At 55.7% G+C, this 27,303-nt stretch overlaps 1 protein-coding gene across 1 annotated transcript in view; it reads left to right on the top strand.

The window, feature by feature from the left end:
- Window positions 1–27,303, top strand: part of GRIK3 (glutamate ionotropic receptor kainate type subunit 3) — an 86,165-nt gene that overhangs the window by 33,097 nt on the left and 25,765 nt on the right. The window contains 3 exon segments of the mRNA XM_032594259.1: window positions 4,161–4,268; window positions 7,385–7,498; window positions 16,460–16,663. Of these exon segments, the coding sequence (XP_032450150.1) occupies window positions 4,161–4,268; window positions 7,385–7,498; window positions 16,460–16,663 (426 nt within the window).

The raw sequence follows: 27,303 nt of genomic DNA, 5'->3' as shown, positions 1-27,303 counted from the left end.
TCACAGCGGACCGGAAATGAGGCAGGCTGCCTTGAGCGTTCATTCGTTTATTCAGCAGCTGATTGTGGTGGGCCCGCTGGGTGCCAGGCGCAGAACCCTGCGCTGGGATCCAGTGGGGCTGAGACAGACGAGCCCCCGCATTCCCAGAGCTCCCAGCCTAGAGAGGGGGCAGACACGAAGCAAGCCCTTGCCTCCAGGAATGTAATCCCACGTGCAAAGGAAGGCAGCTCCAGGAGGGCCAGTAACAGACCTACCACTTTATTCTCAGTGGACAGTTAGCTTTACCCCAAGTCCCGAGGTCACCACCACCACTTGGAAACAGCGCTAAAAGGAATAGGGATGGGACACGGGCTGCAGTTTGACGTACGTGCCTGTGGAGTTGTCCCTGCCTCTCCCAGCTGTGTGGCTTCACGCATGGTCCTAGATGTCCCCAAGTGTCCGTTTCCTCTCCTGGCAGATGTCACCATCTGGTGACCATCATGGTGAGGGTGGCATGAAGTCCTTGGGACCAGCTCCCTCACGCCTCGAAGGGGCTCCATCCAGTGTCGGATATTTTGGTATAAGAAGACCATGATGGTCCCTTCTCATCCAGCCCCTCAAAACTGCAGAGGAAGTCTGATTGTCCAGTGCCCTGAGCAGGCCTGCTTGGCCTGAGCGATCACCGGCTTGTTCTCGGGGAACTCTGAGACCCGACTCTCAGCCCCCTGTGCCTCCTTCCTCGGCAGGCCTCCGACGGAGCGGTCAGAGGCCAGCGTGAGGGGGTCGGTGACCCGAGCCACGACCCTGGGACCCTTACGAGCCATGCAAAAGTGGCTTTGAAGCTTAACCACTTTTTAGCTGTGTGACCTTAGACAAGCTACTGAATGTCTCTGTGCCTCAGCTCTGTCTCTGTACCCTGGAGATTTTCCTAGGGTTGTTGCAGGATGAGGTGGGTGATGGTGTGGGTGAAGCACTCAGGACAGAGCGTGGCACAGAGCAGATGCTGAACAGATTGGCTGCAGTTACTGTCCTCACAACTGCCTTGACTATGGCTTCTTCTCCATGCTGGGTTTCCAGCTCATGAGGATCTCTGGGCCACATAGCTTCGGGGACCCCCACCCTGTCTACCCCTCACCTGTTGGAATTTTTGAGGCTCAGTGACAAAACCCTACAGGGAGCAGATTCGTCACCGCCCGCCCCATAGAAAGGGGCCCCTTCTCCCTCCTGGGGCTGACTGGCCCACACCGGTGTACCTCCTGTTTCCTGGCCGCTGGCCCAGTGAGTGGCCCTCACCACTCACACTCTTACGGAGCCCTTTCAGAAACACGTTTGTGCCACCTGCATTTGAGGGCGGTGGAGACGGAGGCCCCGAGCAGCCGCGTGGCTGGCCCACAGTGCCACCTCTGCCCGGGACCGGGACCCCAGTGCCCTGCCTGAGCCCAGCACAAGTCTTCCCTCAGACCATTTCCAAGTTGCCCGTCTCCTTCTCTGACTGCGTGACAGTAAATCATTTTAAAGACTTGGCATTTCCGAGAGGAGCTGGAAAATACCAGGCCGGAGTTCAGAGCGTGTGAAGCATCTTTCATTTAGCGAGTCTTGAGCGGTGGCTGGAAGGGGCGGGCAGGCCGGGAAATGTCACGGGGAGGAGCTGCCAGTGGCTCCTTGCCCTGGCCCTGCCCACCCGGCCCACAGACAGTCCGTGCCCCCCTGCTGGCATTTAATTCCTCCAGAGCTGACAAGGGGGAAGCTTTGTCTGCTCCCAGTGCAGGTTGAAGGCACCTGCTGTGATTTCCCCTGGGGGCCAGGAGATAGCCTGAGGGTGCAGAGGAGGGGGGAGCCAACCAGCCCGAGGGGAGCTGAGCCTCCCTGTGAAGTTATAAACAGTGGTCTTTACCTTGTCTGATATTTTAGTCTCTGTCCCCAACCCCGTTTCCAGCCCCCCAGGCTCTGTAAGCCTCCCCCACTGAACTTGGGCATGGTGACCCCACGCTCTTCAACTCTGTTCCTGCAGACCCGGATTCTGCCCTGCAGCACCATCCCGTGCAGCTTTCTATAGCTCAGCCCCTCTTTGAGCCTCTGTGTCTATGATCCTAAAATGGGGGCGACAGTGACACCCACCTGGCAGGATTGTGATGAGACAAAGCACATTCAGGAAAGGGGGTTAGTTAGCTCTCTGTGACAGGATTTCTACTGAGGCCTCAGGCCCTGGCCCAAGCCCCCAGCCTTCCTCCCAGCTAAGCACCAGCCCTGTAATCCAAGGGAGAAATAATACCTTATAGCACTTAGCTGGGATCGTAGATGGCAGGCACTGTGCTAAGCACTTTATACATCTTTTTGAACACCTGTGAAATAGATCATTTTCTCCTTGCTGAAGCTCAGAGAGGTTGGATCACTTGTGCAAAGCCCGCATTCTGTCCAACTTGTCTTAGAGCTTCCCGGACCCCTCCCAGGCCCCGCCCCTCTGCCTCGGTCGGTCTACCAGCTGGCTCATCTGCACGCTTACCTTGGGGCCTTAGAGCTGCCCAAATGCTTGGAGAGCCCACGGGTTTTATTTTGGACTCCTGGGATCCATGGTCCCATGAACTTGGGCGTCCAGTTCTGAGTGTCAGTGTGTGCGCCAGGGACAATCAGCCAGGGAGAGGCCCTGGGGCCATTTTCAGAGCCTGCAGAGGGTCATGACCCCAGTGTGGTTGGGAACCACCTTGGCAAAGCAAACATTTCCATAATCAGACCTTCCCCCGCCCCCATGTTCTCTGGCGCCTCCTCCAGCCCAGTGGACTGTGTGAGCTCCAGATTTCCTCCCCCACCTCCAGCCTGCAGCCTCCCTTGGTTCCCAGGGCCTCCAGGATGGATGGGTTTGTTCTCCCAGATACAGAAAGCCCGTGGGTATTGGGGCGTTTACGCGTGTGCTGGCTGCCTCCTACCTCCTTGGAGAAGGGAGAGAAAGGACGGGGCTCCAGCCTGAGGGGTGGGGCCCTGGGACCCCAGCTGCAGTGCGGAGCTCTGACCCCCTCTGCGAGCTTGGGTGATGCGCCCGGCCCTCCTGGCCTGTTTCCTGGTCTGTAAAATGGGAATCGTGACCTCACCTGGCCCACCTGCAGGGCTGCTGTGGAGGTTACATGCTCTGAGCGGTGTGAAGTACTTTGCAGGGATGCATTGGGTCCACAGGAAAGGTATTTTCTAGAACGGAGTCAGCAAACCTTTCCTGCAATGGGCTGGATAGTAAATATTTGGGCTTTGTGGGCCAGATGGTCTCTTTGTAACTATCCAGGCCTGAGGCAGCGGCTCCAAAGCGGCCAAAGACAGTAAGTAAGCACATGGGTGTGGCTGTGTTCTAATCAACTGTTTACAAAAACAGGCCGCAGGCCTATCGGGGCACCAGCTGTAGCTTGCTCACCCCTGATCTAGAAGAGTGGGACTTTCTCAGCTTGGGTCCTGCATGTTCTCTGCATCTCTCTCTGTTAACGATGTTAATGACAATACACAAAAGTGACCATGAGCTCAAGGGCTCGGGTGGTACCACGCACTGTCCTGAGTATTTTATGGGCTTTATCTCCATTCACCCCCCGTGGCGTTTTGGTACAATTATGAATCCCGTTTTGTAGAAGAGGAAACTGAGGCAGAGAGGTGACCTAGAATTCCTAAGTTTGCACAGCTGACTGCGGTTGGACCCGGCATTCTGACCCCAGAGTTCTTAACCTCGACGCTCGTGGAGCTGGGGCCGAGGGCGGTGGGGGTGACTTCTCGGTCTCCTCCTGCTCGACTCCACGCGTCTGGTCTTACCTCCAGGGCTGGCTTGGCCCCTTGGCTTTTCCGCCTCTGGGTAGGTGTCACCTGCCCCAAGCCACCCGCCTGCCTCCTCCTTGCCCCTCTCTGGGGACCTGACACGGGCTTCCCCTCCTCTTTGGCTTCAAGGCGGGGGCTCATTTGAGTGCGTCTGAGATCGATGTTGTACACGAGAAGGTGCAAATGTAAAGCTGGCTAAAGAGCATAATAGAATTTATGGAAATCGCTGGCTCGCACCACAGCCCGAGCAATGATGGAGGTGATTATTAATTAATCATGGTCTTGGGGGAACAGTATCAGTGCAAAGAGTAATTAAAATGAAGCATTGTACAGTTGTACCGAATGATGATTTATGAGCCCGAGGAATTGCCGCTCTGCCCTCTCCCTTCCGGCAGGCTCAATGGGAAGGATTAACTGGACGGATTGTTTTCAACAAAACCAGTGGCTTACGGACGGATTTTGATCTGGACATCATCAGCCTGAAGGAGGACGGCCTGGAGAAGGTGCGTGGGCTCAGGAGAGGGAGGGGACAAGACCTTGGGGGCTGGACATGACCTGGCATGGCCTGTGCCCTGGCCCTTCGGAGAACATGGAGGCCTGGTCAGACTGGAAGGGTACGGAACCCAGTGGCCTGGCCGTGGCAGACACCCAGGCTATCTCCCGGTGAGCAAGGGCCACCGGGGATGCTTAACTGGGAAAAGTCATGAAAGGCTGGGGGAGGGGGAGGGGTGCGGCGCGCAGAGGGACAGACCCGACTTTGGGTAACAGAAACTCTAACCACCAGGGGGTGGCTGCCTGGGGAGTAGTGAGCTCACTGTCACTGGAGGCATTTAAGCAAAGATTAAGCAATATGATTGCTTGTCTGGGAAATGCAGTTGGTTCTTATCCTTAGAGAGAAGTTGAAGCACATGAATTCTGATCTCACTCTCGATTTCTAAGGTCTCAGTGATTTCAGGGGGTTTTGATGAGAAAGCAAGCCCTTCTGGGGCCTCCATCTGGCTACCATCAGACGTTTGTAAATGAGGCCAATTCTCCCTGGGAGCCTTCTGCATATTCTGTCCAGTCAGGCTGCTGGCCTGGGGAGGAGATTCAACATTAGCCCTAATTCTCCGAATTCCTGGGACCTCAGGACCAAGGGGTCAGCCACACCCTCTCCCACCAGCCTGGGAGTAGGGTGAACAAAAACCCGGAAGTTGGGGAGGGGCCAGCTTGGATGCCTCTGAGACTTCAGGATGGCTTGATTCCTCTCCTCTCCACCCCTGTCTGCCATTGATCAGGCCTCCCTCCCTTGGATTGTTTTAGCACTCAGCCCTGGCCTCTCCACCTCCACCCCGAGCCTGCAGCCATGCTCAGTGTACACACACACACACACACACACACACACACACAGCTTCCCAAAGCACAGCATGGTCCCCCCTGCCCCCTCCACCGCCAGTGCGGAGTTAAGCTCCAGCCCCTGACTTGGACTTCTATGGCTCTCCGAGAAACAACCCAACTTGCCTCTCCACACCCAGCCTCCACTGGCCCCAGAACATTCCCTGTGGCGCAGTCACACCCACTCCCTCTGGCCCCTCCTTTGGCTGAGTGATCGCCCTGGCTGTGGAGGTGCCCTCTGTCTCCTGGGGTCGCTCCCTCAGGCACAGACGTGGCTCTGGCTGGGTTGCAACTTGTGGCCAAGTTTACTCCGCCCACTCCTGAGTGTCCCACAGACTAATGGGGGCTCCTGTGCAGGGGTGGCCAGGGAAACGCCACCTTTCCTCTGCATACAGCGTCAGTCCGTTAGGGACAGGCGCTGTGGCCTCTGCTCCTAAGATCAGGGAGACCGGTTGGTCCAACCTACTCGCACCACAAGGTCTCGCCGGGCGGTATGCCAGCTCCTGTTTAAACTCCGGCAGTGCCTGGGGGTGGGAGGGTGGGGGGTGGACCTTCCTTCTCCAGCAGTATTGCTGCAGTGGTTTTCACTCAGGTGGCATCTCCTTTCTGCTCTCTCAACTGTCCATCTCTGGAGATGGCCTAAAATTCTAAGGATGGCAGTTAGACACACGTATGCCCGTGCGACCCGCTCCCATGCCCGCAGCAGACGCGAGTAATGGGATCATGAGAGCACTTTCCATCTGAGCCTTCTACCGCAGCATCCCTCTCCCAAGGACAGAGTGACGATAGCTAACACCCAAGAAAAGCCCTCCTACTATATACCCGGACAGAGGTTGACCTGCCTTCTCCAGAGGCTCCCGGTCACAGCCACAGGGAGTGGTGGGCAGACAGCCTGTAGAGGCTGGGTCCTCCTCCGTCCTAAGTGTTCTCGCCTCCCCGGGACTCCCGGGATCTAGCCAGGCATGCAGTGGGAAGTCAGTAGGTGCTTTCTGGGGTGAGGGTTCCAGCTGCTCAGGAACCACTGGACAGATGTGTATGGGGCACCCAGGTGTACTGCTAGGGACCCCTCATGGGCTGGGCCCACTTTGAGGCGGTCTGCCTGTCTCTTCTCTTGGCTCTAGGGGGTCTGCGTAGACAGAAATCCTGCCTGGAGAGGGTGCTAAGCCCCCACACAGCCGCCCTGCCTCTTGTATCATCACTTCTGTTTGCTAAGCGGGGTCATAGCTGATCCAGCCAGCTCCAGCCGGTGGCTCTGGGAGGATTAAGGCAGAATTACCCAGGCATAATTACATGTCTGTCTGCTATCTGCTTTGCACAGCTCTCTTAATGGGATGTTTGCATTTGGCCTCTCTGTTTAATTGATTAAGTTTCCCGAGTGCCCCCCAGCTAGGCCAAGGACACAATGGGCATGCCAAAACCTTCCTTGAGGGAGGGGACCTGAAGGGGAGTCGGGGGAGCTGGGCAGAGTGGGACCTTCATGAGGCCCGAGGCAATGATTGGTAAACTTGATCTTCCCTGGCGTCCTCCAGCCTCAGGCCTGATAGCAACTAGGGCACCGTGGAGAGACAGATTATGCCACCTTGGCCAGGATATCCGCCAGCTTTAGAAGTAAAACCACAAAGCAAACTGCCTTCAAACCCAGCAGCAACCAGGCCCACAGTGAGGGCCCTCCGCTCTTTGGTCTGCCAAAGACTAGCTCCTGCCCAGCCTGCCTTCCTGCATGGGACACATCTCATCACCCATTAACCCAGTCCGAGAATGTTGGGTGAACATCCCCCTTGCTCCAGACCCTGTTCCGGGCTTTGGAGGGTGTCCTGGCCCTGGGAAGTGGCCCCAGGGCAGAGACCCAGTGAGTGAGCAGCTGGGTGCCCAGCGTCTTCCCCAGGAGGAAGGAGGCCCACCAGGCTCAGAGTGGCTCTGTCGTGGGGTAGGACTGGCCCTGACCCAGGACCCCTGATTTCTTAGTGTATCTGTTCCACCCCAGGCTGAGGTCCCTGGGCTGTTTTTACACTCCCCTTCTCCTCTGCATTTTCCCCTCCAGCCAGCAAGGGGGAGGTGATGGAATTCAAGAGACTCCACACCTTGGGCACCTCCTCCAAGAAGAAGGGAGGCAGCAATGTTGTCAGGAGTTAACTCACAGCCTGTCAGCCATGACGACGATGCTCACCAAGAATGGGAAGGAGATGATGGCCTTGTTGGCCGTCTGAGGACTCAGCCCCTTTTCTCTGTCTGTCTGTCCATCCAGGTTGGGGTGTGGAGTCCTGCGGAGGGGCTCAACATCACGGAGGTTGCCAAAGGCCGAGGCCCGAATGTCACCGACTCTTTGACGAACAGGTCCCTCATCGTCACCACCGTGCTGGTAAGAGCCTGCAGCCCTGTGGGAGGCACTGTGTGAGCCAGGGACGGGCTGAAGAGGCCCCTCTGTCGCCCCACCCAGCCCAGACCGGGCACCGCTCAGGGGGTTGCTGCTAGGCTGGAAGATGGGGGAGGTGGAAGCGCTGAGGGTCCCTCAGAAAGCGCTCGGCAGTTGGAGCACAGCAGCTCTGCTTGTGGCCACAGGCCAAAGAGCCCAGGGGGTGGCTTTCAGAGGCCTCTTCCCAAAGGCAGAGGGGGCTGGTCCTCGTGCCCGTCTGAGAACTGCTTGGAAGCCGATCTTCGGAGACCTGTGTGTTTGCATTTATCCTCCTGCCCCCACCCACCCCTGAGCCCAAGCACGAACCACGAAGGGGTAGAAGGAAAGAGGTTAGCCTGCCCTCTGCACCAGGACTGAGGGTCCACCTCTTTACCTCAGTTCCCAAGGAAAAGGTCCTTCTCAGTGGTCCCCCCAGCTCTGATGGGTACTGTGGCCACACCCAGAGAGCCCAGTGGGTGCCGGGAGCCCACACACATGCCACGGTCCACGGTGTCCCATCCTGAGAGCTCTCCTCTGTGGCCACTCTACCTGTCACCCTCCCTCCATTCACCAGGACTGAATAGCGCCTCCTTCTTCTGACCCAAGGAGTGGCTCTTGGCGTCTCCCAGGCTCTCTGCAGCTTAGAGCTCAGGGTGGGCAGAAGGGCATACCCTGCCACTGGCCTCTTGACTGGCCAGTGCTGTGCCCTCTCCACTGCACTGGCCCCTTCTGGAAGGCCTCCAGAGCAGCCACAGACTCAGGGCCCACCCTTTCAGAGACACAGCACTGCTCTTGGGGACCCAAGCTGGGCCACACTGGGGACAGGTAGCCTGATCACAGCCTGGTGGATCCTGACCAAAGACCTTTTGAGGACGATTCAGGGAGCTTCTCCTTATATTAAAGCACATACAATACGATACAATAAATACAATATGAGAAAAGCAAATTCTCTACAAAAAAGAGGGCTCAACCTGGTTTGAAGGGCTTGGATAAAATGAGGCTGCCCCAGGATGGAACCTGGGAGCGGGGCTGGGCACTGGGACCTTCCATGATGCCGAGATGGGGTTGCCCCACCTGCTTCCCGTGGGAGGCAGCTGAGCCAGGCCCCGGTGAACGGTCCTGTGTCCTCTCTCTAGTGTGATTCACCAGACGTACGCTTGGTGGCCAAATGGTGGACACCCCCAGGCAGGAAGGGACATAGGAGTTCAGCCCCATTCTCTCAGTGAGCAGCAGACACGGGGACACCAGCAGCTTCTAGAGAGCAACTATAGCCTGTGGGTCTCACCTCCAGCCTTCAGGGTCATGACCGTTGACAGGATCCATGTTAAAGGTGATGGAGTCCTAACCTTGGTTCTGGACCTACTGCCGACAGAGCCGGATCCAGGATGAGAGGGCTGGGGAGACACCTGCCCCGCAGGTTTGGGGATGAACCCCCCTGCCCCAGGCATCTTCCCCAACACCGTACATCCTGCCTGCCTTTATTGATTAAATTGTTGTTAACTAAAAAAATATAAAAATCGGGGCGCCTGGGTGGCTCAGTGGGTTAAGCTTCCGACTTTGGCTCAGGTCATGATCTCGCGGTCCGTGAGTTCGAGCCCCGCGTCGGGCTGTGTGCTGACCGCTCAGAGCCTGGAGCCTGTTTCAGATTCTGTGTCTCCCTCTCTCTCTGCCCCTCCCCCGTTCATGCTCTGCCTCTCTCTGTCTCAAAAATAAATAAACGTTAAAAAAGAGGGGCGCCTGGGTGGCGTAGTCGGTTAAGCGTCCGACTTCAGCCAGGTCACGATCTCGCGGTCCGTGAGTTCGAGCCCCGCGTCGGGCTCTGGGCTGATGGCTCGGAGCCTGGAGCCTGTTTCCGATTCTGTGTCTCCCTCTCTCTCTGCCCCTCCCCCGTTCATGCTCTGTCTCTCTCTGTCCCAAAAATAAATAAATGTTGAAAAAAAAAAAAATTTAAAAAAAAAAGAAATATTTTTTAAATATAAAAATCAGACTGCTGAGACCAGGAAGTCAAAAGATTTGATCAGGAATGGGGGAAAATTATATTAAATATATATATATGTATATATAAAAGATTAAAAAGAAACAAATAAAAAAGAACAACAAAGGTATTAAAGACAGATGAGCAATTGAAGGGATACTGATGGGAAGGAAAATAGAAAAGGAGAGAGTTGAAAGGGAACAAAACACAAAGGTTAAAAGGAAAATAATAATGAGAAAAATGAAAATAAGGAACGAGATGAAAAGGAAAGCCATCAGGAAAGACGAGAAATTAACATAAATAATTAACGGCTCCAACTAGACAAGGTAAAAAATGTAAAACCACATGTCAGAAAGCAAAAGGATACGAGTGTGACAAAGCTAAAATTTAAAAGGGGGAAAATAAAATAATAAAAAGGTGGTAAAAGATTAAAAACAGAACTGCATAAAATGTGAGATATAAATAAAACACTTTTCACAAGGCAAGATTAAAAAAGGTAAAACCAGTGTGCTCTAAGAGATTGGGAAGAAGGGTGATTAAGTGAGCCGAGGTGATTCAGCCACAAAACAATGCCCTCAAGTGAGCGACCAGCTAGAGGTAATCTACCAGCAGGATACAGGATACACACACCTTGAAAGACCACAGGCGTGAATTTTATTAAAATGGCAGCGGCCTGATTTCAAGGGCATAAGACCCTTCCGCAAAGGTGCACAGGATTTGTCTACACCAGCAGAGGCAGGATGCAGCAGACATCCTAGGCCCTTCTCTGTCCGCACTCACAGCTTCTTGCAAAGCCCCCTACCTGAGGCACTCCGTCCCTTGCCGGAAGTCCCACCCGCACGGTCGCACTGGCCTTCAGGCACCCCGGAAGATAGGGAAGGAGAGTAGCCCGTCTCGGCCCCTAGCCTGCACGCAGCTCCATTTGGCCCACCGTCTGTCGTCTCAGGCAAACAGTAGCCCAGCAGCCGTTTGGGTCGTGCATTGTGACCAGGATGCCGGGGCAAGACTGTGATGGTTAAGAGCTCAAACCTTCCGGTGGCCCCGGGGTGGCTCAGTCGGTGGGCGTTAGACTGCGGCTCAGGTCAAGGTCTCACAGCTAGTGAGTTCAAGCCCCGCATCGGGCTCTGTACTGACATCTCAGAGCCTGGATTCTGTGTCTCCCTCTCTCTCTGCCCCTCCCCTACTCACTCTCTGTCTGTCTCTCTCTCCTTCAAAAATAAATAAATGTTAAAAAAAAAAAAAAAAAAAAAGACCACAAACCTTCAGGTCTGAGCCCTGGCTTTACTGTTATCCAGCCTTGTGATGCTGGAAAACTGCCTAACCGCTCCATGCCTCAGTTTCCCCACCTGAAAAAGAGAGATGGTGGTAACTGCATCTACTCCATAGAGTTGAGAGGCGGAGTGATTCATGAAGATAAGTCAATAAATGAATAATTTATATTCTGTAATTTGTTGGTAATTAATACAAACACGTTAATACATATAAATGCATGCCAAATGGTAGCTGCTATTGTTACTAATTACTATTACCGATTCTAGATCCGGTCCCCAGAGAGCGCAGGCTTAGTACAGTATGCAGAGTGTTGTAGAGAAAACCTCTGCTTCTGTCCCCAGCTGAGCCCTGGACTTCTCTGAAGACTGACCCCTGACCATGACCACAGAGGTTATCTCCAGCACAGGGTACCCTACAGACTTGGAACTTGCGTCCAACAGCACCCCACCACTACCCACTGCTGACACTCAGCTGCCTCTCGCCTCCTTGTTCCCTGGCCGGCCCCTGGAGGCCTTAGGGTTTGTGACCTTGACCTCCGGCGTCCCTCCTAGTTCTAGTCTCCTACCGATATGTCCGACTGCAGCTCCCGACCACCACCTTCTCATCCGCTCTGCTCAAGGTCTGAGCTCCTGGGCCTGACATCATGGTAATTCCCCACCCCTGGCCCCTATTGCCTTGACCTCTGACAAAGCTACCGACCTACCCGAGGGGCATGTCCCACCAACCATCTTAACCCCATCCTGCAGTATCAGATGCTCACATGGACTGAGGCAGGGGGCGGGGTGGGGGGGGGACCCGTGATTGCTCTCTGCAATCACTGCCCCGAGCTCTCTGCCCACTGCCCCGAGCTCATGGACGGTAGGGTCTGCTTCTCCCTGTGGGTCAATGAGAGAAGCCCAGTCTTTCCTGGAGGAAGAGAAATGGCAGAGAGAGCCTGTGGATTATCCCTGATGGGGACGGGATGATGTGACGCACGGCCTTTGAGCTAGTCTGCGAGGAAGACTGTGTCCAGCTGAAAATGTCCCCCGAGTCTCCTGAGTGAGAGGGGCCCACTCCCAGGAGAGGACTGGCCTAGTGCCTCCTTCATGGAAACTTAGAGCCGGTCCAGATGCTCCTGAAAGTCTCAGTGTGGTCTGAGTGTCTCACAGCCCCGGGGGGGGGGGGGGGCGGGGGTACTCTCTCTGGGACAGCTACTCCAGTGGTGGAGGGTGGCCCAGCCCCAGCTGCTCTGGCTGAAAACCCAGCCCCCACCTCCACCCTGCTTGGCTGGTGAAAGAGGGGCCAGCATCTCCCGCTGAGAGCACTGATGGGTGGGGTGGGCCAGCCGGCCTGGAAGTGCGTTGTCCAGGCAACGGCACTTTGAGTGACAGGCGGGTACCGAAGCACAGTTCAGGAGCATCCAACTCCTTTCGCCTTAGAGAACAGGGCTGGACCCCTATTGAGAGGGGTCTCTCTTCTTTCTTTTTCCTGGAATCTGGGTGTGGCAGAGGGGCCACAGCTCCCCGTGGGCTGCCCCTAAACCTGCCTCCTCTCCTCCCCTAGCCCGGAACCTGGAGTTAGGTGCAAAGCGCGGCTCAACCTGGACACACAGATGAACAGAGCCCTGACTCCACTCCCCCCACCCACCCCCGGGCCCCTCCAAGCTGCAGATGGCCTTTCCCGTGCCTGAGGTCAAACTGCAGCAGCAAGAGCCTGGAAGCCTGCCCTCACCCGCCCCCTCCCGCCCCCTCCTTGCCTGGCCCCGGCTTCTGCTCTGGTTCTGCTCTTGCATGGGCTCCTGAAAAATTCATCCGCCCCAACCTCAGCTCACACATGGAGAAGACGCACCTGACTCACTCCTGGGGGCCCTGCCTTTGAAGGTTCAGGGTTCTCTGGGCTGCTGAAGAAAGCAGCGGTGTCGACGTGCCTGTGGGTACGTGTGTGGGTGTGGGACTGGACCAGCTACACCCGGGTGACTGGATACACACCGATGGGTGTATTTGTGCCTTGTGCACGCTGGGCCCTCGTAAGACTCCCAGGCAGGCGGGACCCACGGCGCCGGGCCACAGGAGAAGGTGAAAAGCAAAGGGAGGCCAGGGTGTGGGCGGGGAGAACCGTCCCAGGCCAGGGACCCCCTCCGGGTCCCACCTGCTGGGCCGGGAGGACTCCTAATGCTCTGTCCTGGTTCTAACAGGCAGAAACCGAGGCCTTGGATCCAGGACCTTCAGCTTCTGTGTCCAAGCAGGACTAGGCAGACAGGACATCGAGAATGGGGTGTATTAGTGCCCGTGGCATTGTGTACAGGTGTGGATGCTTATACAGGTGTGTGTTAACACTGCCTGTGTCAGAAGGGGGCTTGGGAATGCTGATACCCGGCAGCTCACCCTGGATCCTTCCCCCCCCACCCCCCCAAACGACCCCTTCCCAACTCCACAGGTCCTGCCGCCGGGAAAAACTGACCACAAGGCCCGGCTCTCACGTTGGTATAAGTGATCAGAGAGAAACCAGACTAAGTGAGCCCTGGCAACGAAAAGTCGGAAAAGGTTATTTTTCTGGACCCCTGTTTCCTGTGACTTGTTGAAGAGAAATATTACCCCGCTCCTACGGCTGTTCTCCCAGAGCAATAGAAGAGCGTGAAGTTATGAAATTGAGGGCACCTTCACTGAGCAATCGATTAGCAGCCGAGAGAGCTTGTGAATTGGCTGTCTGGACATTTCCAGTAATAAATTGTGAAATAGTCCATGAATAAGTAGTTGGCGGAGTTCAGAATTACCCCCTAGGAAATGTTGCAGGTCTAGAGACACATTACTAAGGCGAGCACCATTTTAATGCTCTGGGCTTTGGCTGTTAAATATGTATGCCATCCGCAAAGCACTTCCCGAAATTAATGGCATTTTACAGCTGCTCCGAAGGCAGCGTATTTATATGGAGATGTATAGATTCTGGGGCTGTGGTGGCTTCACAAATGAAGTGCTAATTTTAGAGAACAGGCCCAGGGAGGGGCGTGGAGGGAGGGTCAGGAAGTGAGCTATCTCGGGGACCTTTACCGAAATGGTTTTCGGCTGCCAGCTATGATTTTTAACCTTTGCTGACCTTGGGCATGGTCTCTAGGCTGGAAAGGGCACTGCAGTAATGGACTACCCAGCACACAGAGAGAAGGTAACGATATTAATATAAATAAATAAATAAGTCATATTGGCAGCTTACATTTGCCAGGCACCGTTGTAAGTGCTTTTCGCAGATTGACTCGTTTATCCTCACAACGACCCTGTCTGGTAGGTTCCATTATTATCCCCATTTTACAGAAGGAGGTAAATTGTGCCCAGGATTCAGTGTGTGGTTGGTGATTCCCCTGGGGGAGATATTACCTTCTCTCCAGTTCTTTCCTCGAGCTAAGATCAGGGCACCGCCAGGTACAGTGGTGCACGTTGTTCACTGCACAAGAATGTCCAAGCGAAAGGAGAGGTTAGGACTGAAACTCTCATTCACTAGGCCCCCTGCCAGGGTTCGGGCAGCACCTTCCCAGAGACGGATTTGCACAATGGCAATGTGTGCCCAAACCAAAGCCCCCTCCTCTCCAAGTAGCCCCAGAACCTTGCCCCGCCCAGAACCTGGGCTCTCTTCTCCGACCTTGTGAGCTGCCTCCTTAGTTGTAGGGTGGGATAGGAGACACAGAGATTCGGAGATTCAGCATGGAGTCTAGCTGAAGGACCCAGTGTTCACCCAGTTAGGCTATGAGGTGGTTTTCTCAGAATCCCTGGAGAGGCGGGAACCCTTTGGGGCTTCCCACGCTCCCCCCATCCTTTCTGTGAGGCATCCCGAAGGACTGTTGAAAATTTAGAGTAAATGAGTCCTGGGGTGGGGTGGGATTTTGAAAGGTAGCAGTGCTGGGGGCACAGGGCCAGAGAATCGGGGCCACCTGTCCCCACGGGAGCCCGGTAAGAGGCTGCTGGTGGGTTCCTGCTTCTGAGACTCTCCGGTGAGGGTGTCCTCTGGGGACTTCATTGCTCACCCTGCCCCACGGGCCCACAGTGTCAAAGGAATAGCCACTCTGGTTGACAAAATGGTAAGACACCTCCATAATCGGGCGTGTGCCTTCTCGTGGGCATGTGCACATGGGATTGCCAGGACGCGTGCCCTCTGTCAGCTACTGTGTCACCTGTCAGCTAAAGACCTGAGGCATTCTGACATGGGGGTGGGGATGCTGAGGTGGCTTTAGGGAAGATTAAGGCCCAACAAGAGGCCACAGGCATGAAGGACTGGAGCTAGCCTCTAGCAGACTGCAGTTCAGTTCCTGGAGTAAGTTTTGAGCAACTTACTGACCTTCCCTGAGCCTCAGTTTTCCTCATCTGTTGAATGGGGATAATGTCACCTGTCTTGCAAGCCTGTGAGGCCTGCCTCAAACAACCCTTGAGAGACTTTAAGGCCGTGTCGGGTGCACAGTGGGAGCTCAGTAAACGTTGAGTTTGCTGAGAGGTGGCTTGTCTCCCGCAGCCTGGTGACAGGGATTTGTCAGTGAAGCTGGGTGGATGCAGCCAGTGGAAACACAGACTTGTGTGTTGACCCGGGTTCCGGACAGTGCTGTGCGCCTGGATTTTGCCACAGCAGAGCCCACGGTTCCTCATTTCCTGGACCTCAGACTGGACAAGGTCAATCAATGGCTACTTTTCACTGTCTGTCCTGTCTCTTCGAGTTCTCTGCAGGGCGGCGAGGGGTTTGTTTCTTAAATAAGAATTGTGCCCTATTCTAAGCCCCTTGCGGCTCCCCATCGCCTGGCAGGGAGGGAGCCTGACAAGGGATAGGGGGCCCTGTGCCCTACAAGCTACCCTCCGGGGACCCCGTGCCCACCAGGGAGAGGCACCCTTGTGGCTCAGCGCCTCTGGCACAGTGAGGCGGTTAAGAGCTTACACTCTGGGGCCACACAAGCCTGAGTTCATATCCTCTCCGTGCCAGCAGGGCGAGCTCACACCAGTCACTTGTCTTCGTGAACTCCCTTACTACATCTGTAAAATGGGATTGTGGGTCCCCACCCCCGAAAGGGTGAGGTCAAGGTGGGAGGAGGCAATGCCAGCCGCTGTCTGTCGAGCGCTCCCTTGCTGGGCTGCGTGCTAGGCTCTCCACAGCAAATCCTAATGCTGGAGACTGAGATCCTCTGAAGGAGAGAGAGGTATCGGGGGGCGTGAGAAGGTATTTGGGGGAGAAGTCAGGGAGGATACTGGACGGAGAGCCTCGTGCCACAGGGTGAGCAGACATCAGAATCCCCTGGAGGGGAGCGTCTTAAAATAGATTCCTGGGCTCCACCCCAGAGCTTCTGGCCCGGTGGTCTGGGTGGAGCTGGAGAGTGTGCATCTCTGAGGACTTCCTGGGTGCTGCTGGTTGGGGACCATTCTTTGAGAACCGCTGGCCTTCATGGATGGTGCAGCAGAGAGCCTGGGATTCAGAATCAGATCGTCTTGTGTCCAAATGCCTGTTCCACCACCTACTAGCTCTGTGACCAGGGGACAATTAGTCCACCTCGAGCCAGGGACTGCTAGAAGGTGCCTATTTGTGAGGCACGGTGTCGGCCTGACTTAACAGGCCATTCTTCTAAGCCCCCTGGCCCCCCCACAAGGCTTCTTAGACGCACAAGCCGAAGTTCCAGCCTGAGCTCTCCCCCCAACCCACTCAGCCTTGGTCAGCCCCTCTCCCATCTGTCCCTGCAGGAGGAGCCCTTTGTCATGTTCCGGAAGTCCGACCGGACGCTGTTCGGGAATGACCGCTTCGAGGGCTACTGCATCGACCTGCTGAAGGAGCTGGCCCACATCCTCGGCTTCTCCTACGAGATCCGGCTGGTGGAGGACGGGAAGTACGGGGCACAGGACGACAAGGGCCAGTGGAACGGCATGATCAAGGAGCTCATCGACCATGTAAGTGGGAGGGCACCCCCTGGGAGGCTTGGCCGAGTCCATACACATCAGGGTGGGGCATCCTGGCAGGTGGGGGCTCCGGGGAGCAGGGAAGATGGAGACAAAGTTTGTGACCTTGGGGAGGACCCAACTGCCTTGGGCCTGCCTGCCTTGCTTACGCTCCCCGGGTCCCAGACGTTGCCCTGCACCAATGTATTGCCTCCCATCTGACCGAGCCTTCCCCGCTTTGGTGACTTTGGTGAGCTCCCTCTGGAGGGATGCCTCAGCTCCCCACTGCTTCCTGCTCCCCTAAGAGTGACCAGAGGATGCCCCAGCCATGTAGGCAAGGTGCCCACGCAAGACACTTTCCCACACTCTAGGGCACGGAGTTAGATTCATCGGTGCCTGAACAGCTTTGCGCCCCGTGGGGGAGACAGGTGGTGCAGGGAGCTGAGGGCTGTATGAAGGGACAGGCAAGGCCCAGCTGGGCAGTTCTGTGCCCGAACGGGGAGGTGACCCAGGGAAGCAGACAGGCAGAGCTTTGGGGGGCAAAGGAGCAGCTGGTAGGAGGGGCCTGGGGTTCATGGGACCCTGGGAGGAAGACAGAAGCCACAGTGTAGGGTCACCACAAGGTAGGGAGGTGGGGGGAAGTCAGGGGCCCCAGGGTCGGGTGCCGTTTCTCATCAGCTGTGTGAACAGGGGCAGGTCAGGGGACCTCTGTAAGTGGTTTCCTCATCCGTCAAATGGGCGTTAATCCTCCCTTCCTCGTAGGATTATTGTGACACGGGATGGGAGGTACGAGGCAGGGGGTGTGGCCCACGGCAAGCCCCCGGTAAGAGGAAGGCTTGTCAGAGGCAGTAGGTCGGGAGCCCGGGCTGCAGTCGGATAGAACAGGTTCAGATGCCCACTCTACCACCTGATAGGTGTGGGATGAGAAAGTTCATCAACCTCGCCGAGTCTCAGTGTCTTCACGTCTAAAATAGGAGTAAGCCACAGCTACCAAAGCTTCTGCATTTGTTGCAGGAATTCAGTGAGGAGCCGTTAGCACAGGCTCAGCTGGCACGTAAGAAACATTGCCTGCCTTCCAGCCGGGGGCCCTCAGCTTTCCAGAGGCATTGCTCATCAAGGACCTGCTAACGTATGCAAGGCCCTAACCTATGCCAGACCCCCTTCTATCCCTTCTCTCAGTTCTCCTCGCAACAAGCCTGTGAGGTGGGTACTGTTATCACCACCCCTTTCACAGATGAGGAAGCTGAGGCAGAGAGAGGTGAGGACCCACGGCTAGTAAGTGGGGGAGCTGGGATTTCCAAGCGGCCAAATCTTTGGAGGCTCTCTGCTTTCTGAAGCTCTGTCCAACCTCTGCAAAGAGCCATCTGTGGCAGGAGCCAGGGCAGAGAGGTAGGCTTCAGACCTTTGCCTGAAAAGTACCAGCCGCTGGGACTCTGGGACAGTTGTCACTCTTCTCCCCGCCCGCCTGCCTGCCTGGCCAGCCCCTGCTGAAAGGAACGCCCAGCCCAGCGGGGACTTTGGAGACTTGGAAGGGAGGGAGCTGGAGCTCAGAGTGGGAAGGCTCCCGAAGAGCTTTACCTTGGCATCATTTCCTAGGCCCCAGGAAATCGGGCTCCTGTGGAAGGCCGGTAGAGAGGCTGTAATGGGTAAAGGGCATGAACTTGGGCTGGGCTTGATTCCCACTCTGCCACTTGCTACTGTGTGCCCTGGACAAGCGTCTTGGCCTCTCTATGTCTCGGTCTCCCTATCTGTAAAATGGGAATGATGGTAACAGAACCAGCCCCATAGGTTGTCGGGAGGGCTACGTTCACCCATGTGCATTATGTCAGTACTTGCTTTGTTTTCGTCTTTATCCTTATGGTTATTCCTTCGAGGCCGGGGGAGGGGGCTTCAGGAAGTACCTCTGTGTCCCTGAACTCCACTTTCTAACTCAACAGTGAGAATACTAATACCTGCCCTGCGTTCTTCCCAGCGTGTTGAGTGGCTGGGAGGAGAGAGCTGGTAGGGGAGCACTCCTAGATCGTGGAATTCAATATAAACGGAAGGGAGTGGTGTTGTCACCATTATTAGTAATAACTATAATTATTATGGAAATTAGTCAGCAGGCCCCAGAGGCATCTCCACTTATCAGCTCCCCCACTCCTGCTCTGTGAGTGGGGCTCTGGAACGCGGGGCCCCCGGTGGGTTCTGAGCCTGTCATTTGCAGAGGCCGGCGGGGCTGCGGGGGAAGAGGGGGTCACACGGAGAGCGGAGGCCACATGTGGAAGTGAGCTGGGCTGGTGCCAGCCTCCTCAGTCACAGCATCTCCGGCATCCAGAGCTTTGGAGAGCGTTTGCAAGGGGGTGGATCAGAAAAACCCAGCAGCAACCAGACCTCTGTAAGCTGACCCTCAGCTGGGGAAAAGAGGGGGCCTCGTCTGTGGCCTCCGTGCAGCCCAGTATCCATCAAGGTGCGGGCCCTGACGGGACATGCAGGGGACCTTGTTAAACCTGATTCCCTACAATTGAGCCTATAAATCCTAGCTTGGTGCCATTTTTAATAACATCATAACCATTTATTAGTGTCGTCAGATAATTAGTCTTCTCGCTAGCTCATAGATAGCGTGGTAAAGGCTTGGCAATATTATTACTTTCTTATTAGGGATCTGAACGTAGACGTAAAAGTGATGAATGCCCACCTTCGCAAGAAGCTGCCCCCCGAGGCCCATTTGGAGGCCCCAGGTGGAGCCTCTGACCAGCAAGACTTCAGTCCTTCTCTGACACTCTGCTCACCTCTGTCCCATGCCACACGGCCTTCCAGGGAGCCAGGGTTATGGGGGAAGATGGCATGTGTGGGGTGCGACCCCCTCCTGCTGACACGCTCCCCTCCCCCAGCCCCGCCCCCTCCCCCAGGGCCAGCAACAGACAGGATAGGACAGAGCCTGATTTCTCCATCCATCACCCCAGCTCTCCCAGACCGTCGCTCTCTCCAGTTTCACTGCCCGCTGTCTGTCATTTCCTCTTTCTTGAAGGTCTTCTGCTCCCGTCTATGCCTTAAATTGCTCCCGGGTGTTTTAATGACTCTGGAATCCGAGAGAGGTGACTTCACATTCCGAGTCTAGCACATATTCAACGTCTCTGGCCTCCGTTTCCACATCTGTAAAATGGGAATAATAAAAAAAAAAAAAAAAAAGCCTTTTCTCCCCGAGTCTGTAGGAGGATTTAATGAGATACAGCCCAAAGTTGCTTAGCAGAGTACCTGGCGCTCCGTAAATGGGGCAGCAGCTGGGAGCTGTCCTGCTCGTCAGCGTTCCTACGGGGACAGCCCTGCTGTCTAAAGTGTGCACATGGAAGAACATGATGGTGGTGGCAGGGGCCTGCCCCTCAGCTGTGGTCATCCTGGTGGGCCACAGTGATCCGGGATCTGATAGCCTCTGGATCCAAATAGCCTCAGGAAACTGACTCACGCTGATTAGACTCACGCGGAACTGAGGCCCACACGAAGGCATCAGCCCCTTACTTCACTTGGGGCATTGGCCTTTCCTGCCATCCAGAGCTCTGTCCCGGCACCCGGTGTCCAGGATCGTGCTGGAGAGTGGAAACAGAGCTCTCAGAGTGTGGAGAGTCTGAATCCGAGAAGAGAGGCTGCTGCTGAAGGGGGCAAGAGACGAGTCTTGAAGAGTCTTGAGTGCTAAACGGAGGGATTTGATTTCCATCCTGAGAGCTACAGGGCACGGCTGGAAGAGGTGGAGTGACAGGGTCACGTGAGATTGGTACTGGAGGCTGTGACTGCGACCTGGGTGAAGGCAAGCATGGTGATGGAAAAGGAGGGAGGTGGGTGGCACAGGATGGAGATGAGGAGGTAGCATCGAGAAGATTGGCGGATGGTTGGGTGAAGGAGGTGAGGGGCAGGGAGGAGTTCTGCACCAGGACGGGGTGTGAATTTCTAGCTGGGAAGGTGGCAGTGTCTTTCCCAAGTGAAGAGCCTCCTGGCAAAATAGAGGACTGCGGGAGGTACAGAGATCATTCTGGGGTTGGGGTCCCAGCAGGTGGCTGGCCAGATGGCTGGGCCCTCAGAGGACAGAGCAAGGCGGGAGGCTAAGTTTTGGGGGTCATCAGCACAGCCTCGGGGGGTGAGGGGGGACCTCAGGAGGCAGTCAGAGGCGGGACCGCTGGGGAGAGGAGAGATGGGAACCTGGGCAGGACCTAAACAGCACGGAAGTGTAAGGAGAGAGGAAAAGGAGGACTCTATGAGACCCCGGAGCTGGGGCGCCCGGGTGGCTCAGTGGGTTCAGCGTCCGACTTCAGCTCAGGTCATGACCTCACGGTTTGTGGGTTCGAGCCCCGCATCGGGCTCTGTGCTGACAGCTCGGAGCCTGGAGTCTGCTTCAGATTCTGTGTCTCCCTCTCTCTCTGCCCCTCCCCTGCTTGCACTCTGTCTCTCTGTCTCCCAAAAATAAATAAATATTTATAAAAAAAAAAAAAAAAAAAGATGCCCGAGCTGCCAGAGAGGAAGAAGGAGAACCAGGGGAGCACGGGTGGCAGGGGCCAAAGGCAGAGAGGCTGCTGGAAAAGCATGGACGCAGGGGCACAAGTGGCAGGCAGGGAGGTCAAAGGAGAGGAACAAGCAGCATCCGCGAGTTGGCACGACTGAGATCTCCTGAGGGTGCAGCGTCAGCCCTCAGCGTGGGCTTCCTGCACGCTTCTGGCCTGACTTCCTGCAAACTCTTCTCAGAGACCCAGAAATCCTGTCCTGGCTGCCTTTCTCAGCCCTGGAATCGGAGGGGATGGGTGGGGCAGAGAAGAAGCAGAGCCTGGCCTTGAGGGAACGCGTAAATGCCCTCCAGGCCACAGGGAGCCGTCAGTTCTCTTCTCTCTAAGTCTTTCCATCTCCCTACAGCAGATAAGGAGATTTCCCCGGCTCACAGATGGGGCTGGACCAAGATGGGGGATAGAACCAGATGGAGACAAGGAGCAGTCATGGGTAGCCCCGGCCTGTCGTCTCTGCCCTCGCGAAAGAAATAGCACTGCCCGGACAGCCCCTGTGCCCCCCTGTAGTGCTGAGTGCAGAGCGAAGAGGAGGGCGTAGCCGCAAGTGCCCATTTCCCCCGCCCGACCTTTCTTCCAGACAGCGAGTGCCTGATGAACTGCTCTGGGCTGCTGCCCGAGCGCCTGGCATGGGCTGGGCACACAGAGCAGGCGCCGGCGAATGAGCACGCGGACTTGCACGCCTCCCCCAGAGACGTGGCTGTGGCGTCATAACCACTGAGCTTCCCATCCTGTGCAAGCGGACGGTCAGGCATCAAGCAAGGCTGTGACCCCATCACCCGCTTTGTCCCCTGCTTTCCAGCCAATAACCCGGATTTTAGTTCTGGCTTACGTGCTTTAGTGTCAGAAGGGGCCCCGGGCCCCTGTTCGTGTGGCCAGGAAAGGCTCTGCCACACCGCCTCCTTCAGGCTGGCCAGCGCAAGGCATGCTGGGAGCTCACCTGAGGCAGGTGGAATCCTGGATGGGACAGGACAGTTGAGGGCAGGGGATTTCCTGATAAGAGTGCCAAGGTGGACTCTTGTCAGGGCGGCCGGGTTGCCCAGAGCAATGACTGAAGACTTCTGGGGAAGCTCGGGATCTGCCTGAGAACGAGCAGGGAAACAGGCGAGGGACGCAGAAAGGACCCGGACCACACTGAGATTCAACTCAGTGAAGGACTCTTAGCTGCCAGGACTCAGCCAGCGGAGAGCCTGGGAAAGACCTGGAAAAGAGCCTGGCAGGAGGTCAGTGTCCAGACAGCCAGAAGCAAGAGTGGTCAAGGCACAGGTGGCCAGGGTGAGGGGGGACTGGAAGGAAACAAAGGTCAGAGGGAGCGATAGGGGCATACTTGACCCCCTACTGAGGGCCACCTGCTCCTTCCTTCATTCCACAAAGCCTTATGGAACACGGTCTCAGCGTGGCTGCTGGAGAGCACAGCCTGAGACGGAGGCTTCGATGCCACTACTTAGTTCAGGGCTGGGGGGCCAGGGAGAGAGCGAGGGGCAGAAGTGGAGCGGGAGCAGGACAGGCCATACGAGGGCTCCGCACTGAGCCGGTCAGCGCTCGGTGTGCCCAGTCTCCGAGTCGGCACCCTAGGAAGGCCTTGCCAGGGATGTCTCGGGGTGAAGGGAGAAGGGGGAACAGGTTTATCCCCAGGCTCCGGACTTCCATGCATTTCCGGGTCTGGCACAGCAGGCGTGGGAACCAGTCAGGCCCCTGCAGCAGCATCCACAGCGGGATGGTCTGGAGTGAGCCTGAGGGTCAGGAAGAGATACTGAGGAAGAGCTATCCAGGGCATGGGTGGGGTACCTACCTGGGGCGGGGGGGGGGGGGGCTCACTGAGGATGCCAGCCTCTCCACCCTTGGGGTCGTGCAGGGCATGGGGAAGGGGGCTTCTCTTAGAGGGGGGAATGCAGGTGTGGTTCATCCCCCACAGTGTGCCACGAAGCGGGGAACACCTACTGAGTCGTCCTAAAAGACAGACGCAGGACAGCCTTTGCTGGGAGGTGGGAATCGGGCCCTTCTCACAGCCCCGGGAAAGGCACAGACTTCATTTCTCACGGTCAGGCGCCCAGCAGCTCCGGAGATCTGTGTGCGAAGCATGGGTACGTGACCCCTCAGTCATGTCTACATGGCACCCGTCCCCATCTCTTTAGATATATCTGGGTTTTCCCAGGCTATTAGTGGCCACAGTGCTGATGAAGTCCCGGGCAATGACTGGGGAGGGATGCGAAACTAAAGATAGTCACTAGGACCTACCTGAGGACGGCCATGAGGACAGGTGAGGGCTTTCAATGAATAGGCCAGAAGTAAGGGGCCCATCAAGGGCCGGGGTCCAGGGAGCAGAGTCCTAACTCTAGAAAAAGACAGGCAAGGGAGCAGGGTCCGGGCCGACTGGCATGGGTCATGTGGCTTCAGGGACAATGGGGGTACTGATTAGGGAAACTGAGGCCAGAGCTCAGCCCCTTAGGCTGGGGTAAGTGTTGGTCAGGACCCTTGGGAGGTACTTCATTGCTCCGTCTTACCAAAGAACTTTCCTGAGCTTTTTCTTAGTGCCAGGCTTTGTGCTAATGTGGGGGATACATCAGTTCAGTCCCTGCCCTCCTGGAGATTATGTACCTGCAGATGAGCGAGGTGTTAAACGGTGACTCACAAATAAGAATTTAGTTGTGCCAAGGGCACCGGGGAGCCGCATGGGAGGCTATGGGAACGCATCACTGGGACCTAGCGGCATGTGGAGGGAGAGGGGCTCACTGCCCCCAATTCCTCGGGCTTTGCAGGGCAAGGCCTGTCTGGGCTGATGCCACCTTCGGGGCCCTGTGAGGTGGGGGGAGAGGAACCGGTGGTTGGAGACGGAGCTCCAGCAGTGTCCGACCTGGGGCGCCTGTGGCTCTGAAACAGGGAAGACCCGCCCTTCCTTCCTGAAGGAGACAGAGATAGCAGTTCTCCCAGGCCAGGGAGAGGCATAGGCCGCGTTCCCCACAGGCAGGAGGTGAGGCCGTCACAGGCTCAGGAAGCCTGCATGTGAATTACAGGTGTAGTGGTTGACCCATCCATCGACACTCAAGAATCTGCCAGCACCGTTTGCCCTCTATTCCGATTTTGGGTTGTTGAGGCTGTTCGTTGTCAGGCTCCTGTCCGGGGCTGTTCCAGGAGCAGTGTTTTCTTCAGCTTGGAATTTGGGAGCCGCCAGCAGATGCTACGGACGTGCTTGCTGGGTGTCTCTCCTCTACATCCACAATCATTCGGCCCCACGACCTCTGCCATCCACGGGCTTTGAGCCAGGCGCTGTGCTAGGCGTGGGGTGTAGTGTGGTGCGAGGACAGAGGCTCAAGCCCTGCTCCCATGAGCTTATATGGTCCAGGAGGGGAGAAGTCACCCAGTCCCTCTAAAACCCAACTGTGCTCAGTGCTAGGAGCAAAAAAAAAAAAAACCCACCTGATGCCATGAGAGGAGTCACCAGGGAGACCTGAGGTCATGTGAGGATTTTGCGGATGTGACATTGGAGCTGAGGTCTGAAGAAGTAGACTTCAGCAAGACAGAGAGCTTGTGGAGAAAGAAGTTCCAGGTAGAAAAACGCACAGGTGCAAAGGTCCTGGGGTGAGAGAGAGCATGCGTTGGCGGGGGGGGGGGGGGCGTTGAAAGAAGCCAGTAGAAAGCGAACGAGGGGACATGAGGTAAGGAAAGGCCGGAGAGGCAGGGAGGACCAGGTCCACGCTTTCCAACTCAGTAGCCACCAGCTACTGGGGTTATTTAAATTTAAACTTAAGGGGCGCCTGGGTGGCGCAGTCGGTTAAGCGTCCGACTTCAGCCAGGTAACGATCTCACGGTCCGTGAGTTCAAGCCCCGCATCGGGCTCTGGGCTGATGGCTCAGAGCCTGGAGCCTGTTTCCGATTCTGTGTCTCCCTCTCTCTCTGCCCCTCCCCCGTTCATGCTCTGTCTCTCTCTGTCCCAAAAATAAATAAACGTTGAAAAATAAATAAACAAATAAATAAATAAATAAATTTAAACTTAAGTTAATTAAAATCCATTTTTAAAATTATTTAATTCAAAATTAATTAAATACAAGTATAGATTCTGTTCCTCAGTTACAGAAGCCACGTGGCGTGGCTAGTGGTTACCATATTGGAGGATGTAAATGTAGAACTTTCCCACTGTTGCAGAAGATTCTCTTGGACAGAAAGTTGTCTTAGGCCACGGAAGGCTTAAGGAACCCCTGATAAGAATTTTTTTTATCCTAAGGGCCAGAGGGGAGTCTTGACATACGTTAAGTAGGATTGGGAGTGGGGAAATTCTAGATGGAGAAACATCACTTTGAGAAAAGAATGGAAGGTGAATTCTATGGATACCACATACAGAGGCGGGGAGCCAACAGACCAAGCCCTGGGGGAAAGTCCTGCATGCATAGCAGGAGCGAGACTGGTGTCCTTGGGTGGCTGTGGAAGCATCTGGAGGGAAGTGGAGGTGAATCTGCAGGTTTCTGCAGCCATAGGATTGAGAAGCCCCCACCAGCCGATGTGATGTGTATCCTGGGGAGACCCAGTGAAAGCCGCGTATGGTCAGGAGCCAGAGTCAAGTTCTTGTCTCTGGGAATGGAACCCACGTTCAGGACAGGGCAGGGTGGGCCCAGCCATAGCGGAATGCTCATCTGAATGGGGAGGTGGAAGGCGCTCTGTGCATCCTGCCCAGGATCTAAGTGGCAGGTGTAGGAGTGACCAGGGCTGTCACAGCAAATGACCACAATAGAAATTTGTTCTGAGTTCTGGAAGCCAGAAATCGGAAGTCAAGGTGTTGGTGGAATTGGTCCCTTTTTGTTTTAGTTTTAAAAAATGTTTATTATTTTGAGAGAGAGAGAGAGACAGAGTGCGAGCAGGGGAGGGGCAGAGAGAGAGGGAGACACAGAATCTGAAGCAGGCTCCAGGCTCTGAGCTGTCAGCACAGAGCCCGATGCAGGGTTCAGACCCACGAACCACGAGATCATGACCTGAGTCAGAGTCGGACCTTAACCGACTGAGCCACCCAGGCGCCCCGGAATTGGTCCCTTTTGAGGGAGAATGTGTCCCAACGCCTCCCACTGGCTTCCGGTGTGGCCGGCCGTCCTGGCATTCCTTGGCTGGAAGCTGTATCAGCCCAGTCTCTGCTGCATTGTCACGGGGCCTCCTCTGTGTGTCCCTGTGTGTCCTCTCCTCCTCTTACAAGGACACCAGGCATTGGATTTAGAGCTCACACCTAACCCGATATTGACTTCACCTTAACTTGATTCCTTCTGCAAGACCCTGTTTTCGGAGCTCCCAGGTCGTGAACGGGTGGAGATACAGGGGGCACATGGTGAGAGAGAGGGAGGACGTGGGACCTTCGTGCCCTTCCCACTTACCTTGCCCTGTGCCTCTCTTCCATCAGCTGTTCCTGAGTTCTGTGTTTTTCTAATGGCTGGTGACCTAAGCGGATGAACCACTTTGCATTCCTACCAACAGTCCTGGGGGGGGGGGGGAGGGATTCACTTGCTTTACATCCTCATCAGCACTTGTATCATCATATTTTTTTTCTGGCTATTCTGATAGGTAAGCAGTGGTATTATGAGAGTTTTTACACCACTTGGGGAGTGTTGCTGGGGACATCTGAACTACTGTGATGCGGAGTCCGGATAAACACAGGCTCCTGCCAGGAGTCATTCCCTAATTAGCGCCCCCAGTGCCACATGCTCGGGAACGGCTGTTAGGCACACTGATGAATTTAGGGGCACCCAGCAGGAGCCGGAAACAGATCTCTGGGGAAGTGAGAGTATGTCCTTTCTTTGCACAGCCCCAGACACTCTCCCAGCAATTTATCTGATGCCGTTTAATATCAGTGGCAGTAATAAAACACTATTTTAGTGGGGGGGGCGGGTGGGCGGGGGGGAAGAGCCTATCTCCAAGTAAGGTCACACTGCCAGGTACTAGGGACAAGGACCTGAACGTATTTGGAGGGCGCGCGCAATTCAACCCCTACGCGTGACTTGCACGGTAGTGTGTAAAGCATTGGGGTTTGAGGTCATGGTGAACGTGGTCCAGGTACTGGCTCAGCCATTCACCTGCTTGGAAGGCAGCTATGCTCATTACTGTACCGGAAACACCACCCGTCACTCAGACCAGTAGAGCTCGAAGCAT

The sequence above is a fragment of the Lynx canadensis genome, chromosome C1 (genome assembly GCF_007474595.2).
Source record: "Lynx canadensis isolate LIC74 chromosome C1, mLynCan4.pri.v2, whole genome shotgun sequence".
Taxonomy (NCBI): Eukaryota; Metazoa; Chordata; class Mammalia; order Carnivora; family Felidae; genus Lynx; species Lynx canadensis.
The sequence above is the reverse complement of the archived record's forward strand: the minus strand, read 5'-3'. Positions and strand labels throughout refer to the sequence as shown.